Raw genomic sequence first — 19,897 nt, forward strand, 5'->3', positions numbered from 1 at the left:
CCTGTCAGTAAAAAGGGATCCTTGTTACACCTCGCATTTTGTACATTTGGATATTCCGAGTTAATGGCGGAAAGTTAAGAACAAGGTCATTTTTTTTTCGATTTTGTTAAGAACACATAAGTTGCAAATTCATTTTTATTGGAATGGAGCGTTAAGGGCAAGATTGGAACAAGGAAAAGTAAGGGCAAACTTGGAATTTGGAAATTTAATATTCATGAGTTAACATGGCCAAGTGGCCGTGTGTGTGTGTAGTGTGTGGCATGTGTGGGCCATGGGCCACATGTGTTATATATGTAGAGGAAGATGACAAATTAAGTCATCTTAATTATTTTCAACCATAGAGAATTCTAGAAAAATTTGGAAGAAAAATGGGGCATGTGCATGGTCATGTGCACATTTTCTATATATATATATGTATAGGTGGATGACTAAATAAGGCAAGTCATCATTTTCACTCTAGAGAATTCAAGAAAAAAAATGAAGAGAAAAAAAGAAGGAGGAGGCACGGCCAAGAGGGGTCATAAAGTTGATTATGAGAATTATTTTCTTCAAGTTTTCATACTAATTGGAAGGTCCTCGTCAACGTGGAAGGGTTGTTGGAGCAAGAAAAACATCAGTTTGTGCAATTGGCAAGCCTAGCCGAGAGGAAAGGTTGAAGAGAAAAGGTGAGGTTTAGTCTTCTTTTTGTGTTTATGGATGATTGGTACATGTTATGATATGTATAAATGATGGAAACCATGAAATTATATTTTTTGAAGTTGTAGCCGTGTGGTGTGTGCTTGGCCGTGTGTATGTAGAGTTGTGTTGGAGTGATGAATTAATTGCATTCAACATGTTTGTGTGTTGTTGTAATGTGTAGAAAATGAATAAACTTCATGAAATGATGATGTTGATGTGTGGCCGTGAATGGGGGCTGTTTGGTATAGCAAGGGATGAATCAATTTTATTTAGTATTTTGGGTTATTGTTGTTGTGGACTTTGTGATTATAATGAGAGTTTAATGGCTCATGTTGAAGGTGAGATTATTGCGGGCTGTTTTGGAGATCAAAATAATTTTAATATAAATTCTTGTTAGATGCGGATTGTTGATATAGTTCATGAGTTTGAAAGAAATAAATGTATTGTTGGTGTTCTTATGGCATTTGGAAGATTTCGGGTACTATGGTATGTTGTTTGGATTGTTTGAATATAATGGAGATTGCTTGAAGCGTTCTTGAAACTTGTTTAAGTGGTCTCGGATTAATACTTGGATATGCGAGCATTGATGTTAGTTTGAAAGTATATAATTGGAATGTTGTCGAAATATGTGGAGATGACTTGTTAGTGTTAGAATGTGTTTTGAATAAATTGTTGATGTTGTTTATATGATTGTTGGTATGGTTGTTGTTGATGATTGTTTTGGCCGAGTTGAATTCTCGGGATTGATGGATTTATAGGGGAAATGCTGCCCAAATTTCTGTAGACAAAGTGTTAGTTTGAAATCGGATTCTTAAGTGCTTATGGCTAATGGTTGATATCTAATGACGTGATTGTAGATCGTGAGAAGCCAAGGCATAAATTTGGATTAGCCTAGGGAGCGGCCAAGGTATGTTAAGGCTCGTCCCTTTCTTTCAAAGGCATGATTCTTGGGTTACGATTTCATAAATGCTTCCATAACTTTATTGTTTCAAAAGTTTTGCTTTCAAAATAATTTTGTTCCTAAACGAGTCCGAAACTACGAACGACCGTAACTTTCACATACGGTCTCGGATTGCTATGAAACGTTCGTAGAAGTCTCTATAACGAGTAATAATCTTTAACTTTCATAGGCGGGCCCGGATCGGGTTGATGCTCGTCCGTGGGCCCCGCGACTTTCCCTTGTTGGTTCTAACGACCTATTTGTGAAAAGAATTCTGAAATGTCTGTATCTTTCCAAAACGGAGGTTCATGACTCCGTAAGCTTCCATGACAACAACGATGGATATGTTTTACAATGACAACGATGATGTCAAAAAATGAGAGTATTCTCCTACGATGAATATAATGATGATGATTCCATGATTAAAGGTTCCAAGTCTATGAGTTCAATGACGATATGAGAATGTTGAGCTATTTCTTGATTTCTCAATTTTATTCATGAATGATGACTATTTTTTAAAGATTCCAAAGTATATGAATTGATGCCTTATGATCCTATTTTATGTTTCCGCGTGAAGTTACTCTTCATTGACAGTTTCACCTTATAATAATCGTTCCTTCAAGGTGAGACAAAGCGAGCATGATTATTCCATAATATGATCGGAGGTTACCGACCTTACGTCACTCCGATAGATACATGACTTTCTTCGGGGCTCGTCCGCATGCTACTTATATGATATATGAATATGATATATGTATATGTATATGTATATGTATATGGGGAATATGGGAAAAGGGCGAGAGCGTTATATACGCGTAACCACCTGATCAGTTGGTATAATATGACATGATACCGTCCCGGACGCGGGATGCCCGGACGCGGGATACGTGGTTATGGATCGGGCCGACACGTTCCTCGGCACCAACTTATATGGATCGGGCCGCACGTTCCTCGCACTAACTTATATGGATCGGGCCGTGCGTTCTCGCACCAACTTACGGATCGGGCTGCACGTTCCGCAGCATTATATGTATATATATATAGATCGGGTTGCACGTTCCGCAGCACTAAGCATGCATGGTTCCGCCTAAAAGGCACTCAGATCTACAGGTTACTCTTTTATTACATATATATGGATCGGGCTGCACGTTCCGCAGCAATATATTATATGGATCGGGCTGCACGTTCCGCAGCAATATAATATATATATGGATCGGGCTGCACGTTCCGCATCACTAAACTGGCAAGGTTCCGCCTAAAAGGGTACTCAGATGTGCAGGTTACTCTTTATCTCATGAAACGCCCTATGATTTCGTCTTGTTATTATTCATGCTTTGCATCCTTCCATATGTTGTTACTCATGCCTTACATACTCGACGTTGCTTGTACCGACGTCCCTTCTGTGGACGCCTCGCGTTCATGCCGTTGGCACACCTTATGAGTTGAAGATATTAGCAGAAAGATGTTCCAAAATGGGATTGGCGAGCTCCATTTTCTCCGGAGTGCCGCCGAGTCGAGCATTATGATAAGGTTCCATGTTCCATGTTAGAGACTTTGCAGTACAAGGTTTTCGTGTATGTAGTATGTTAGTTTTGTAAGCGCTCCATAAGCCGATGTATTGTGATGCATTATTCTACGGCCTTATACGATCACAAGTCTTACTTGATTTGGAAAAGGATGAAAAGCAAAAAGTTGTTCTCCGAAAAAACTTTCATTATGTACTCATGTTATGCTATGAGGGCCCAATACGAATATGATTGCCACGAGAGTCAGAGGGTTCGCTCGGCCCTAGGTAAGGGTCGGGTGCCCATCATGCCCTAACGAAAATTAGGGTGTGACAATCCTGGGTTCCACTGGTCACTACTTCCAGTTCATGCCAGGCTCACCTTTTACTCTCCCAAGACTCTTCCCCCATCCCATGGCCCCATGTTCATATTCCAGTGACAGCACTAAGAACCATAAGAAGGTTTGGAACAACCTAACTCAATCACAAATTTTCCCTAGTTGACTCATGAAACTATGTCCAACCTTTTAAAGACTCTTATTGCTAAGTTTCCAGCATAAGCACTAGGATAGTCCCAACATAAGCATTTTAACACTAATATCAGGCTAATGTTCATAAGCAACTTCAAACCAAGGTTATAATTATGAAAGGATTTTTTCTCTTAATACCACGCTACATCTCAAAAGAAACACGCATTTTCTTCTATCGGGACCAATTCACACAGAAAGAATCAGAAACAGACTCAAATCCCAACTACTCAAGCCTTAGAAAATCTTGAGACATTATCCTTAACCGTTTTCTTAGCCTTAGTTACTTTTTCCTTTAAAGAACTCAATCCAAAACATTAAGAAAAAACAGCATCCAAAAATAGCTTCACAAAGACAAAATAGACAGACTTGTATCAAGGTTTCCCATTATCCCCATTTTCTCCTATCATTATAATTGTCAAAGGTTATGTGATCAATATTAAAAGAAAAGAGTTTCCTACATATAACACATGCATAGGCATTTCCACACATGGTGAACCAAAACAGACTTACACAGACACACACATTTTCCTATCAAGCTACCAATCCTTAAAGCTCTTTTCTTTTTAATGCCATTTTTCAAGATAAATGCATCTCATTACTAGGTTAAATCAAGCATAACAATTATCCCCTTAACAAACCTATTTAACTAATTGATTGACCATTTTGGACCAAGCAAAGACCATCTCATGGCTGCCCTGAATTCAGTTTATTATAGCAGTGTCAAAGACCCTTTAAATCATCCCAAGCACATGCATATTCTATAAATTCCACTCAAAGGTTGATTCAAAAAGTTTCCAATGCTTGCTACAATCAAAAGAAATCAGACAAATGCAAGCTAAGTGAACATTTTTTGATCAAGTTCAGACCCCTTCCCCCCAAAACCATTATTTAAAGGCTCCAATTCAGCATATTATTAATGTGGAATAAAATACCAAGTTTTGACCCTTCAGACCAACCTTTCAGCCAAGTATGCTACTAAATAGGATAAACGGAATTGGACCAAACATCTCACTTGACCAATTTGTAGCCTGTAAGCACCCTTTAAGACAAACACATTACCAAGTCGAACAAGCAAAATCAGACTGAGCACAACACATAACAAAACTTCAACCTTCAAACCAAACATGCTATTAAGTAGGACAAGCAGAATCAGACTAAGTCCATACACCTAACAAATCTTCAACCTTTCAGCCAAACTTTGGAACAAAGCATACTACTAAATGGAACAACCAAGAATTGAACCAAACCTATTACCTAAGTCAAAACAAGCAGAGTCAGACCAAGCACAACATCTAACAAACCTTCAACCTTTAAACAATCTCTAACCCAAGCACGCTACCATATAGAATACTCAGAACCAAACCAAACACCTCACTTGACAGACCCTTTAACCCCTTGAATTAACCTTTAAGCCAAGCACACTTCTAAACAGAACAGACAAGAACTTAAGCCAAACATATTACTTAATGACCCTGCAACCTTAAGCCAACCTCTAAACTAAGTACTATTAAATGGAACATACAGTATTAAGCCAAGCATAATGCACAATAGACCTTTTCCATAATTCAAAGCACACAAGTCACTATCCACACATCAAATAAGCATACCAATCTGAACTACACTCTAAACCACATATATAAGACACTTAATCACATCAAACCACACTAATATGGACAAAAATTTAAATGGAAGCAATACACTAATAAGTGATTACCTTTTTCAAGTGCAACCGGGGCAAGCAATGGACTTGGATGCTTTCTTGCTTCCAACACCAAGCTTAGCCACCAAAACCAAGCGACAAATAAAAATATAGATATTTTTAGAACTAGGGAACTTAAACCTTTCAGTCAAAGCTTAATAATAACTGAGGGAACTTAAATCTTGAACAAAAAATTGAAGTTTCAAGCCTTTAAAAGTACCAACCTCCTCCTTCTTTTATTTTTAGTGAAAATGGGGTTCTATTTATAGAACCCCAGAATTCATCTCATTGCTCGAAACGCCGATGTGGGACTTGTGGATTTCCACAAGTCCTCACTTGAAAACATCAATACATGGCCCAGATTAACAGCAAAAACAAAATCAACGGTTCAAATCACTCATATACTACTCCAAACGACGTAAATCATAAAAAAAGAGTAAGTTGTGCCTTAAGAGGTTGTTTGGCCTGATTTTCATGGAGAAACGAACGAAGACATTAACGTTTCGTCCTCCTCCGCGTTATATGCTCAAAACGCGATTGGACATAACAAAAACAGCGAGGGGGCGTAGTGTGGCAGCGGGGCGGTGCTAGGGATTTACCTCTAGCTGCCTCCCCCTTTTTCTCATTGCATATAAGACCCTCCCATGGTCTTAAATAAAATGGGGGAGGGGTATATGTATTCCCCCCTCTTTAAAACGTTTAGTGGACCAGGTCTGGTCCATTATGGACTTGGCCTGGTCCCTTTTAAAAAAAAAAATGATAGGCCTGGTATATATATACACATATATATGCACAATGTATATTTGTATATACATGGTGTGTATATATATGTATGGAGGGTCGAGGATAAATATACCAAATAAAAAAAACAATTATTAGCCTATTAGGACTTAATTAATTTAAAAACATGACTTGTTAAAAATCATTTTGCAGACAATGGCCCCAATAATTTACCAGATTAATTATCATGATAATTTATTAATTAAACAACTATGAAAACACGCAGAATCAAAGTTTGAGCGGTAAAATGGTCAAATCTTTTAATTACTCAAATTACCTTGGACGATAAATAGAATAAGTCGCTCATTAATCTAAGTTTCCTTGATTTAATCAATTAAGTAAATAATTATTCAAAATTGTTTTGCCTTTCATTAATTCCAATAAAATATTCCCTAAATGTTATAGAACCCCAATTATTCACACGATTCATAATATCCTGAAAATCTCTTCATCAATTTAAAGAGGTGAAATATTATCCCAAATAATCTTCATAAAAATTATTTAGATCCATTTAGGGTGCACAGCTTATTTTATTTATCGTCCAAGGACTCTGAGTACTTAAAATAAATACGGGAGGTCAAACATTAGGTGTCAACAATGTTCACCACCCACCTCATATCCCGAATTGATCCATTGAGATATAGTTTCCGGCAACCAACGCCCATGGGAAAGTTAGCTAAATGGCAGATGCTATTAAGTGAATTCGATATCATATACCACTACAAGAAAAATGACCTTTAAGGAAGGGAAATCTGGTCCCTAATGGTTAAAATCTGGTCCCAATTGAACAATTACGACGGGATGAAACTGGCCGCCACTTGTCGTAATAGCCTCCGCCACTAAAGGCCAATAATGACGGGTTCAATAATCTGGTCGTTAAATGCGTTTAGGGACGGGTAGAAAATCTGGTCGCGAAATAGTTTTAGAGACCATATATCTCGTCCTAATAGACGATTAAAATTATGGAAAATATTAATATTCTGGTCGTTAAACCTTTTAGCGACCAACTTCTAACTGGTCGTGGATTTATCTTTTGAGACTAGTGGTATTGGTCCCTATTTAAAATAGGTGTAGTAATTTTAGCAACCAATTTCTGGTCTCTTGTTGACGACCAGTGGTCTTAACGCTCGATGTTACAAAACGGTTATAATTATCAACAAATATAAAATCGCAACTGAAAATATAATATAAAATGGTAATTTACATTCCATGATGTTAGTTTCAATATTTGCTCAACACTTTAACAAAAAAACTTAGCTAACATCCCGAGCTAAACTATGAAATGAAGTTTTGCATAACATTCCAAGCAAAATTATAATGACCTTGTGCATCTTCTAAACTTGCATCTTGATTTGTAACTTTAATCTTCAAATCTGCAAGTACAAAATTTTGAAAAGACTATAAATAACTATTGATAAAATAATATACGTAAATTTTACACTAGAAATGGTTAAACCGCCTTACCCATATCCAACATCAACAAAGCTGTAGGAAACTAAGAAAAAAAACAATTAGAAAAGCTTTGGGATGCATTAACAAAGAATCCAAAATCTATTTTAAAGAACTACAACTAAAACAATAAGCAATACGTCTAATTATATTTCCAACAAAATGAAAGGAATCAAAAGTTGTATCAATTAATTCAAGACCTACTGATCAAAAGAACTAATTCAATACCTACTAACTACTGAATTTACTCTCATGTTATATGCCAAGTCGAAAGATGTATTTTGCTGGCAGCATTGTAGATTAGAAAATTCTAAAGTACATCAAATACTCATGGGTGTGTTATAATCAACAAGAATCACGACTACAATAATCACATAGACCAAGAACACCTATAGAATAATAAAACACTCGAAAGTAAGGTGCGTACCTTTGTCCGCCATAGCAACGCGAAATTGAGGACGAACTAAGCTGAGTCTTCCTCTCCTTAAGCTTACAACGGCTGGCACTTTTAATGGTAATACGTTTTTTTAGTTAAGCTAGGAGAGGGGGCCTAGCCTCATATTTATAGGCTTAAAAGCCTTAACCTAGTAGGCCTCCCCATTACAGGCTCACCAGTCTACAACAAGCCTACACTATTTCCAGTCCACACCTATTGCATGAAACGACAAGGGCCCGTCATGGAATCCATATAAATAAATGACCTCTGTCTTATCCACCAACTATTAACATTCAGCCCGTTTTGCTAAAACGTAATAATAAGTTAATGTTAAGTCCACATCTACTAAATAATTCTCACATTCTCCCACTTGGACAACATTAACTTAAATTTTTTTTTTTTTTTTAATAAAAATGACTCTCGGGCTAAATAGACAGTTGCCATAAACATATAGTGGTGGAACGTCGTTTCCATCATGGTCTAGTCAAACAAAACTATCAATGCCGAAATGCAACAGTAGTTGCATCACATAATGACACAAGACCAGTCCACAATCACTAACAATGAAGTTCTGCAGACACAAACCCAAAGGTGTGGTAGTGTAGCAAGAAATAGCCAACATGGACTCCAAATCAAGGCTATTTCATTGTCAGTCCTTCAAACGATTTTTCATATCATGTACGCTTTAAATCAACATGCGCACCATCAAAAAACCGTCACCGATTTTCTATTACAACATGTGAGCACTAAAACAACATGTGCTCCACAAGAAAATCTTAATTTTCAAGGCTCAACATGTGCAACATATTATATCGTGCAACAAAGAAAGAAAACTCACAAAGCATGAATAATATACTATGTATGTATCAAAAAAGATCCAACAAAATAAAAACATGATCTTATCAACATGAGACATAACCAACACATAAGACAAATTAAGATAACAAATCAACATTAAAATGAGCATAATTATAATCAACAACATAAATGATAACAAAATCCACCATAGCATAAATGTCTCAAAGAGATAATATCATCATAAGCCCCGGAAAAATAGGGTAAAGAGTCTAATAAGGAATAAAAAAATAACAATATTGAATACTCCCACTAACCTAACAAATCAAATGACTCAACAGCGCCCATGTTATTAACATGCTGCTTAAAAACTACGGTCTCAATCCCTTGGTTAGTGGATCAAACAAGCATCAACCGCAGATATATGTTCAATCACAATATCCTCCCTTTAACCATATCTCGTACAAATGTAGATATTTTAGTTCCATGTGCTTAGAAGCTGAAGATGATTTGTTATTCTTCGAGTAAAACACAGTGCCCTGTTGTCACAATAAATCTTTAAGGGTCTAGAGATGGAATCAACTATCATAAGTCCCAAAATAAATTTTTTAAGACAAATGGCTTGCGTAGCTGCTCCATAACAAGCTACAAACTCTGCTTGCATAGTCGAAGATGTTGTAAGGGTCTACTTCACACTCTTCCAAAATATTGCACCCCCTGCTAACATGAAGATAAAACCAGAAGTAGACCTTAAATAGTCAGGGCATCCACCAAAGTTTGAGTCTGAGTAACCAATCACCTCAAGATCATCAACTTTTCTGTACACTAACATATAATCTCTTGTCTTTTTCAAATACCTCATTACTTTCTTAGCAGCAACCCAATGGCTTCTCCCTGGATTAGACTGATAACGTCCAAGAGCATTGACAATGAAGGCAATGTTAGGACGAGTGCAAACCTGTGCATACATAAGGCTCCCTACAACACTTGAATAAGGCACATCTTTCATATACTCTTTCTCTAGATCATTTTTGGGGCATAAGTCTAGACTTAATTTGTCACCTTTTACAATAGGGACACCTCCAGCCTTACAGTTTTCCATATGAAATATGCTCAAAACACGATCAATATAGGCCTTTTTTGAAAGTCCCAATAACTTACGTGACCTATCTCATCGAATTTCACTACCCAGAACAAAAGATGCCTCTCCCAGGTCTTTCATATCAAATACTTTATTCAATGACTGCTTAGTTTCATGAAGCACTCCTAAATTATTACTTGCAAGTAAAATATCATCAACATAAAGAGTGAGAATGATGAACTTACTCCCACTGATCTTGAGGTAGATGCAATGATCAATCTTGTTTTCCACAAAGCCCATAGAAGTGACAATTTCCTCGAACTTCAAATACCACTGCCGAGAAGCTTGCTTCAGTCCATAGATAGACTTCTTCAAGTTACACACTAGATTTTTATCACCTATACCAACAAAACCTTGAGGTTGTTCCATGTAAACCTCTTCATTAAGATCACCATTCAGAAAAGCTGTTTTTACATCCATCTGATGTAATTCTAGATTGAAATGAGCTACCAAAGGCCATAATGATCCTAAAAGAATCCTTAGATGACACAGGTGAAAATGTTTCATTGTAATCAACCCTTCTCACCGTGTAAACCCTTAGCAACCAATCTTGCCTTGAAGCGTTCAATATTTCCTTTGAATCCTTCTTGGTCTTAAAGACCCATTTGCAACCGACAACCTTATGACCTTTAGAGTTCAGCAAGCTCCCCACACTTCATTCTTACTCATGGAGTTCATCTCTTCAAATATAGCATCAAACCACATCTTTGATTGAGCACATGATATTGCATCGTAATACGTCACGGATCCACAACATCACCTTGCAAGGTATGCCAAATAGTCATGTAGTGCCGATCTTCTAGGTCTACTTGATCTCCTCAAATTTTGAACTTCTTGTTCAACAATAAGAAAATGCCCTCGAACAACTTGTTCAATAACAGCAGGTGCCTGAACTTCTGCGGGTATAGGATCCTCATCTTGCACAGGCATAGATTCATTATACTCAATGTGTGCAGGTGCAGACAAAAAGGTTTCCATGGCAATAGGGAGAGCGATTCTCATAGCTTCAACATTCTCAGCAGGCTCACTAGCAACATTCTGCGAACAATCCTTATCTGCAACATCAAATTCAAGAAATTTTGCATTTTGTGATTCAACTATTCTTGTTCCCCTTGTAGGACAATAAAACCTGTATCCCTTAGAATGAGCTGGATAACCAATGAAAAAACAACGCGAGGTTCTAGGTTCAGTTTTCTTCTCAGAAGGGTTATAAATTCTCACCTCAGCAGGGCAACCCCAAACTCGAAAATGGTTTAGGCTAGGTTTTCTATTTGTCCACAACTCAAAAGGTGTTTTAGGAACTGACTTGGAAGGAACACGGTTAAGAATGTACATGGCTGTTTTAATGGCTTCACCCCAGAGGAAACCAGGTAAGTTAGATCTACTCATCATACTTCTCATCATGTCTTTTAAAGTACGGTTTTGCCTTTCAGCTACACCATTTTGTTCAGGACTACCAGGCATGGTATACTGAGTAACTATGCCACAATCTTGCAGATATTTGGCAAAGGGTCCCATATTTTGCCCAGCCTCGGTGTGTCTACCATAGTACTCACCCCCACGATCAGCCCTCACTATCTTAATGACCTTTCCCAGTTGTTTCTCTACTTCAGTTTTAAACACTTTGAATTTTTCAAGAGAATCAGATTTTTCTTTAATAAGAAAGACATAACCATACCGAGAAAAGTCATCAATGAAGGTGATGAAATAACTAGAACCACAGATTGTTGTAGAATATGGACCACTTATGTTTGTGTGAATAATTTCCAGCAAATCAGAACTACGAGTAGCAGCCTTTTTTCTTGTTTTAGTCAACTTTCCTCTAATACAATCAATACATGTTCCTATGTCCCCGAAATCAAGAGAAGGTAAAATATTGGACTTGACTAATCTATCAACTCTGTCTTTAGAGATATGACCCAAACGCCTATGCCACAACATACCTGACTTTTCATTTAAAAAAGGACGTTTAGATCCAACAATCTCAGAATTAAAAGAGTTGTATTCAACATCGGAAGCCAAGGAAATTTTAAATAAACCATCAGATAGCATTCCATGACCAACAACTTCGTAGTTCAAGCAAATTAACTTTTCCATTGAGAGAACTAAAACCAAAACCAACTCTATCTAAAAGAGGAAGAGAAATCAAATTCCGTCTGAAAGACGGTACATAAAAAGTGTTTTCCAGAACAAGTTTAAAACCAGTTTCTAAGTCTAAAACTATTGTTCCTATGAACTCTACTTCAACTTGGACATCTGTGGCAACTCTAATTTTTGACTCCGTTTCCTTTGGCTTCCTTTTGTTTGTGAACCCCTGCAAGGAAATGGCAACATGGGCAGTAGCTGCACTGTCAAACCACCAAGAATTAATGGGGACATCTACTAAGTGTAACTCAAAACAAATAAGAGCAAGATGATTACCTTCTTTTGACTCCTTCTTTTTTATCCAGGCATGGAATTTGACACAATCTATTTGCCTGTGACCAGGTTTCTTACAAAAGAAGCAGTTATTATTTTTCTTAAAAACCGCGTTATTAACCCCAGGATATTCGGTCTGATCTTTACCATGTCTTTTGGTGTCCTGACCCTTCTTAAAAGTATGATTATTAGATCTTTGAAACTTCCTAGGACCCTTACTAGAGCTAGCTTTGGAATCATGGAAACAAACAAGGCTATCCGACCCTCTCTTCTAATTTTCTCCTCTTCAACAACACATTTAGAGATAAGGTCATTGATTGACCAAGCTTCATTTTGAGTATTATAGGCAGTTTTCATTTGGCTAAACTTAACAGGTAACGAGTTAAGTGCAGAGTGAACAATATAAGGATCAGGAAGAGTTATGTCAAGAGCTTTCAGTTTCGACTGAATGTGGACCATCTTAAGTATATGATCTCTAACCCCCCCCCCCCTCCCAGAATTGTCATACTTTATCCCCGCGAGTTTACTCATTAGATCTCCCGCTCCCTGACCCTTTATTGGATACAAGGTACCTTTCTTCAACTTGGGCAAGAAATTTCTTAGCATTGGTAGTTTCAGGCAAGCCACTCTTGAGGTGCTCAACAATTGACCTCCTAAAGGCAAGGATGCATAGCCTATTAGATCTCACCCACCTAGCATAATGTTCTTTTTGAGCAGCAGTGCTAGATTCAGTAAGAGCTGGTGGTTCATTTTCACGCAAAGCTTGATCTATATCAGCCATGCCTAAAGCAAATTCAAGATCTTCCTTCCATCTCTTAAAGTTAGAACCCGACAGGACCACAACTTCAGCATTATTATTATTCAAAGAAATGGTAACTGTACACAACACAACATGAATGGGTTTATTAGAATAGCAAGGCATAAGATCAATAATTTATCACAACGATGAGTCCCGCAAAGATCAACAAGTAGCCCCCCTTTGGTGTGGCAAGAAAATATTTCAATATTAGAAACCTATCCCTTTGGGCGTACAAATTCACTAAATTAAAATATTTTCACATAATGGGCCTCATCACAACACCAAATTAAAACACACAATAAACCCCCTTTGGGCAGGCCATTGTATGTTCTAACTCAGTGATATCCCTCAAAACGGATTAAACAAGTCTCATAAACTGAAGCAACTAGGTCATTTTGGTGTACACTACTTATCTCAATTCACAAAACAAATTCAATCTCGAGGATTACACATGCCATTGCTTAACACAGATGATACGACATATATATTCACAGTAATTGTTTGAAGTGTTTTAACATGTACCCCTAGTAATCATGGTTAAGACTTACACCAATAAGTCTTGTTGTCAGAACTTTCATAGATGCACTTATATAGAAAAGAATAAGAACGAAAAAAGTGATTTTAAGCCAATCGAAATTTTAATTACAGTGAGGCATCTAAAAACAATATGTTTGGAATTTCTCGAAGGTTCATATTTACGTTCCAGTAGTTTTACCCTTCAAAAGAGTATAGAGATTGATATTATAAATTTAAGATCTAAAGACATCTAGACCCATTTATTAAATATGATTCCTTTGTTCAAAAAATAAGGATGAACCAAAATCCAAGAAGACTATGTCAATTTGAAAACATATACAAGAATATCTAAAAGATAAAAATAATAGTTTATTATATACCCAGATTCAAAAAGAAAAACTCTAAATCAAGGTCTCTTATTTCACAAATTCTCAATCAATGGAGGATACATAAATAACTCTACATTATTAGATTGTCATCACCAGCGGAAGCACGGTGTGTTAAGCAAACACCGCTAATTAAGACCCCATAACTGAAATCAACTTTGAACTTGATTCACCGGGATTATTTTAATAGAATAATATAGTGTATATATGGATCAATCAAAACAGACTTTGTTACAGATTTTAGTTTCAAGGCCACGATACAGATTGCGTTAACTTTAGTATTTTCAACTATTCGTCTCATAAACGATTATTAGGGTTCTAAATCTATGTGATAAAGCTCTGATACCAAGTGTTATAATCAACGAGAATCACGACTACAATAATCACATAGACCAAGAACACCTATAGAATAATAAAACACTCGAAAGTAAGGTGCGCACCTTTGTCCGCCATAGCAATGCGAAATTGAAGACGAACTAGGCTGAGTCTTCCTCTCCTTAAGCTTACAACGGCTGGCACTTTTAATGGGAATACGTTTTTTAGGTAAGCTAGGAGAGGGGACCTACCCTCATATTTATAGGCTTAAAAGCTTTAACCTAGTGGGCCTCCCCATTACAGGCTCACAAGTCTACAACAGGCCTACACTATTGCCAGACCACACCTATTGCATGAAACGACAAGGGCCCGTCATGGAATCCACATAATTAAACGACCTATGTCTTATCCACCAACTATTAACATTCAGCCCGTTTTGCTAAAACGTAATAATAAGTTAATGTTAAGTCCACATATACTAAATAATTCTCACAGGGTGAACTTAAAATACTCCTAAAACCTGTTTTTCAAACTTCAAGTTTAATGTTGAAATAATGGGTCAATTTGATAAACAAAAATTTATAGAAGTAAACTCCACGTATTTTTCAGGCTTTTGAAAGAATATCAAATTTAAAATGAATGCAACTAATGATGAAATAAAGCCATGAACCGAGTAAATTAACTTGCTTTTTTCTTTCTTATGAATTATAGGTCTGCTTCATTGAACTATTTCTACAACACTTACTTGCAATGAGCCAAGGTGAGATTAGGCTTCTCCGTTTAGCAATAAATAGTGTAGATTATATCGTGTGATGTAATCTTTGCTAGTTTTTTTTTTTAAACAGTAACATTGTATTCTTATTTAGCTTTCCTTTAACAAAAGTGTACAGGTATTCACTCCTAGGCCTTTCTTTTCCTACATGTTTCATTGATTTATGTAATGTGTCACCTGATGACATACTGCTAAAGAAGAACCTGTTTATACGAGCAACAAGAAACCGTGTTCAGTCTATAATATAAGCACTTTAAGCATTGACTGCAGGCCAAAAAAAGTATATTGAAAGAGTGATATTAGACCACCTCTAAAATAGACCCTCGGCTAAAGGAGAAGCATTTCTAAAGGCAACAATCATCCAACATATTTTTCCATCATGACATATCTCTAGCCATCAAAACTATAGCCATATTATCACCTATAGTGTTTTGAAATACGGAGTAGAAGCAGAAACATAAACATTTTCAGGCAAGGACAAACATTCAACAAGAGATCTAAAACCTGCTTTTCTTTCTCCACATAGTCCCAACAAGCGATTAATAGGAATTTCTGAAAACATTTAATAAAGAAACCATATTGAAAGGAAAGGGATGAATGGTGTGGCATGTCAAAATCTAATCATTCAATTACATAATACCATTAAAACGTAAAAGGCAACAGGATGTACAATTTATGAAGTAGTAGTAGAGGTAGTACATCAAATTTGAGTGACTGTATACATTCAATAAGAGGTACCTAATGAACAAGGAGAGGGTAAAAAAAAATTTGAGAAGAATAAAGCTAGAAGATTTTATGTCCTGCTGTGTTAGAAGTTTAAAGTGTTTTGGAAATATTGGTATCTCTCCCTCGGTCAAATATTATGAACTATGAGAATGATGAGAATGGAAAAGTTGACCTACCAAATTTGAGATAACCAGAAAATTTTTCAAAGAAAGCTCCCGCTGGACAATGTTAAATAGAAGAATCACCCAACGTACTTTAAGTTACAAGTTTAATAGGTACAAAATAAATTAAATGTCAGGTATATACTAACCTGGCCAGGAGACAAAATGCAAGTATCCTCTCCATTTATTCCATAACTCTTTTATCCTTCCCAAGATACGATCAGGATGATCATTCAATTCAACACCCCTCAAATTTATCCTACACTAATTAAAACATGAGTTGAGCAAATGGTGCTCTTGATCCAAATTATATGGTGCTCTATAACATTTTTACCAAGGAAGAAGCAAATATAACAAGTGTCATATTTTAAAATTTACGGGAGGTTAACTCATGTTTAAAATTTTAACAAGCGAAATATTAAAGTTTTCATGATTAAAGATCGAAGTTAACTCAATGCACTCAACTTTTAGTTATGTATTGATACTGAAAAGTAGTTGAAGTACTACTCTGTATATATGAAAAAACTGCCCCTCTTCATACAATTTCCTTCCTTCGTTTCTAACACTTTCAGAGTCTCTTTCGCACATGAAGTATCTATTTACAATCTGGATTTTTCTCGTCATTCGTTGTCTTGAGTAAGAAAAGCTTCATAGAGAGACAACTACTAGAAGCAAATCACTTTAGGGGGAAGATGCCTAAAAACAGATTGTATTTTATCTAGAAAAGGATATAGCAAACAGGAAAGGAAGAAACAAAGTATAGACTTACATAACCACATCACCTATTGGTAAATCACAAAAAAGACTCAAAGTTGAGAAATAAAATATCCAACGTCTTAAAAGCTACAATACAAAGAATTTGTACATAAGAATATGCTTTCGATCTCCTAGAATTATAACTTCAAGACACCCCATTTCAAAAGAATGAGGATATCACAGGAAACCCGTTTCTCAGAAAATGGTTTTCAAAAGAAAAATGCTACATATGTCTGGAGATCCACATTTAACGGATCAAAAAGAATAAATAATTCAATATTCGGTAAATACCAACAACAACAACAACACATACCCAATGTAATCCCACAAGTAGGATCTGGAAAGGGTAGATTCTACACGGACCTTACCCCTATATTGAGAGGTAGGCAGGCTATTTCTGAGAGACCCTCGGCTCAAGGATTCCTTGAGCTAGAATATAAGTAAACTGATAGCTTATCAATGTGACTAGAGTTCCATAATATCTTCCACACTAAAGCAAAAAAGCAAAACAGTAATATAAGCAAAAAACAAAAATAATAATATGCTAAATTAGCTATGTATTCAAAAGAGAACTAGTAACCACATGTGAATTGTGAATCAAGTTACAAAATGCATCTCATATCCTATATCATGTTAGCCACATCTGTAAAGGAAATAATGAGAGCTACCCAACACTATTGCTTGCAAAATCACTTAAGCTGGATCGTATAGTTTTAGTTCAATCAACAAGAACTTGGAGAGTAAGAATCTGAAGGATTTTGGCTATTCATACTTGTAATCTGAGTAAGATTACAGCAGATCGAGCATTGATCCTTATATCAAAGTAAGAATCATAAAACTAAAAAATTGTCTGCAAAATCACTTCAGTCCTATTGTTATAGCTACTTTAATATCCCGTACCGAATCCAAACCCAAATACCGTAGATCTAAAAGTGTACTCTGAATACCATATCGAATACCGAATTATCAAAATTTTACTCCCGAACACCGAATCTAAATACCGTAATTCTGAAAGTTTACAATGAAAGTGTATTTTTTTAATCTCTACTAAGATATGGCTTATCACCAACGACAAACTCCGGGATTCTTAGCTTACCCATCTAATACATCAAACTCCAAATGGGTATGCTATAATATACTTATAAAACAAGACCAAATTGAAAAAAGGGAATAACAATAAGCTAAGTGAAAAATGCATCTGTGTTTTGAGAAACAACGGAAGTTTGAAGATTAGCAGGGAATTGTAGTTGTTGGGCTAGAAGGCCTTCACAGCGCTCTCTTGTGCAACGATCGACAAAGCTAGGGCATAGTACAGGATGGGTCTGACGCGTAGAGACTAGGGTAGAACTGCGACCACTTATGTTTTGAGAAATCAGAGACACTTTTTAGTTTGTAGAATATTTTATTTCTTTATACTAAGTTTTGACACCTGTTTTTTGTAAAATAAATTTGTTTTAACTCAATGTAAACATTTTTGGCGCCTGGTTTTTGAGAAAACAATACATTTTTTAATATTTTTAGTTTTAGATTGGGCACACTCTCTCCCGCTCAAGACCCTCAATTACAATTTGAGACCAGTTATAATTTCTTTTTTACCAGATTTAATACCTTCGCCAAAAAATATAGAATTATGGACCGGTGTATAATCTCGTCCCAATACATGTACTTTTAGAGACGGGATTATTAACTAGTCCCTAAATGTTGGTCACAGATAAGGCTTTTTCTTGTAGTGTACTTAGCACGAAAGGCAATCAAAGGACAAGCCCTGGCTGACTTGCTGGGAGAAAGCCCCGTATACGACGAGCTTGAACCTTTACGGACTTTCTTTCCAGATGAGGAAGTAATGGCGATGGAGGAAGAGGTGACAGAACCATACTCAGGTTGAAGACTGTTCTTTAATAGGGCAGTCAATTACAAAGGGTCAGGCATCGGGGCGGTGTTAATATCAGAAAAGGGAAAACACTATCCAATGGCCGCAAAGCTGAACTTTAGGTGTACAGACAACATAGCTGAGTATGAAGCATGTGTCCTCAGCCTCAGGATGGCATTGGACCTGAACATACAAGAGTTGTTGGTAAGCGGGGACTCCGATTTACTCATAAATCAAGTGAAAGGGAATTGGGCGACCAAAAACGATAAGATACTCCCATATGTAAATCTAGTGCAAAGACTGTGTGGGAGATTCAGGAATATCGATTTCAGGCATACCTCGAGAACCCAAAATGAGTTTGCGACACACTGGCTATGATAGCCTCTATGATCTAGCACCCCGAGAGTGCACACATTAACTCTCTGAAGATCACACTAAGAGAAGAACAAGCTCACTGCACTCACGTTGAGGCTGAGCCAGATGGCCAACTATGGTATGCCGATATCAAAACATACTTGGAGAAGGGAGAGTAGCCCACAGGAGTTCAGCAAATCAGAAGAAGACCGTCAGGAGGTTGGCTAATGGTTTCTTCCCGAACAAAGAAGTATTGTACAAAAGGACACCTGACCTTGGGTTGCTCAAGTACGTAGACGCTGAAGAGCCTACAAAATTATTGAAAGAGGTGCACGCAGGGGTATGCTATCCCCACATGAATGAATTTTTCCTCACAAAGAAAATCCTAAGGATAGGATATTACTGGATGACAATGGAGCATGATTCGTGTTAGTAAGTGCCATGCCACTGCACGTATACACGGAGATCTGATCAAGGTTCCTACCAAAGAATTACATGCGATGAGCTCACCATGGCCATTTATGGCATGAGGAATGGATGTCATAGGACCCATCGAGCCTCCGGCCTCCAATGGACATCATTTCATTTTAGTTGCCATCAACTATTTTACCAAATGGGTAGAAGTAACTTCACACAAGTCAGTAACTAAGAAGGTGGTGGCTGATATTGTCAAAAACAATCTGATATGCCGCTTCGGGGTACCAGAATCCATCATCACAGACAATGGTTCCACTCTGAACATCCATTTGATAAAGGACATCTAAGAACAATTCAAGGTAACCCGCATGAACTCTACCACCTATCAGCCACAGATGAATGGAGCCATAGAGGCTGCCAAAAAAAGCATGAAGTGGATCCTGAGAAAATGATCG

General features: G+C 36.9%; 1 protein-coding gene and 1 long non-coding RNA gene across 5 annotated transcripts; both read right to left on the reverse strand.

Annotated features, from left to right (window-relative positions):
- Positions 1-7,294: 7,294 nt before the first annotated feature.
- LOC132051135 (uncharacterized) lies at positions 7,295-16,523 on the reverse strand. 4 transcript variants are annotated; one of them, XR_009413594.1, is made up of 3 exons: positions 16,195-16,523; positions 7,596-7,616; positions 7,295-7,504 (listed from the first exon to the last, which is right to left on the reverse strand). It is a non-coding gene; the product is annotated as an uncharacterized LOC132051135 (long non-coding RNA). The 4 variants fall into 4 exon arrangements; XR_009413596.1 differs by adding an exon at positions 16,061-16,102 and having other exon boundaries at positions 7,295-7,616; XR_009413595.1 differs by adding an exon at positions 16,061-16,102 and having other exon boundaries at positions 7,295-7,626.
- Positions 12,894-14,868, reverse strand: LOC132050706 (uncharacterized). Its single transcript, XM_059442079.1, has 2 exons — positions 14,512-14,868; positions 12,894-13,246 (listed from the first exon to the last, which is right to left on the reverse strand). Exons 1-2 carry the CDS (start codon positions 14,522-14,524, stop codon positions 12,894-12,896), a joined length of 366 nt encoding a protein of 121 aa, XP_059298062.1. The 5' UTR covers positions 14,525-14,868.
- Positions 16,524-19,897: the final 3,374 nt, after the last annotated feature.

The sequence above is a fragment of the Lycium ferocissimum genome, chromosome 3 (assembly GCF_029784015.1).
Source record: "Lycium ferocissimum isolate CSIRO_LF1 chromosome 3, AGI_CSIRO_Lferr_CH_V1, whole genome shotgun sequence".
Lineage (NCBI taxonomy): Eukaryota > Viridiplantae > Streptophyta > Magnoliopsida > Solanales > Solanaceae > Lycium > Lycium ferocissimum.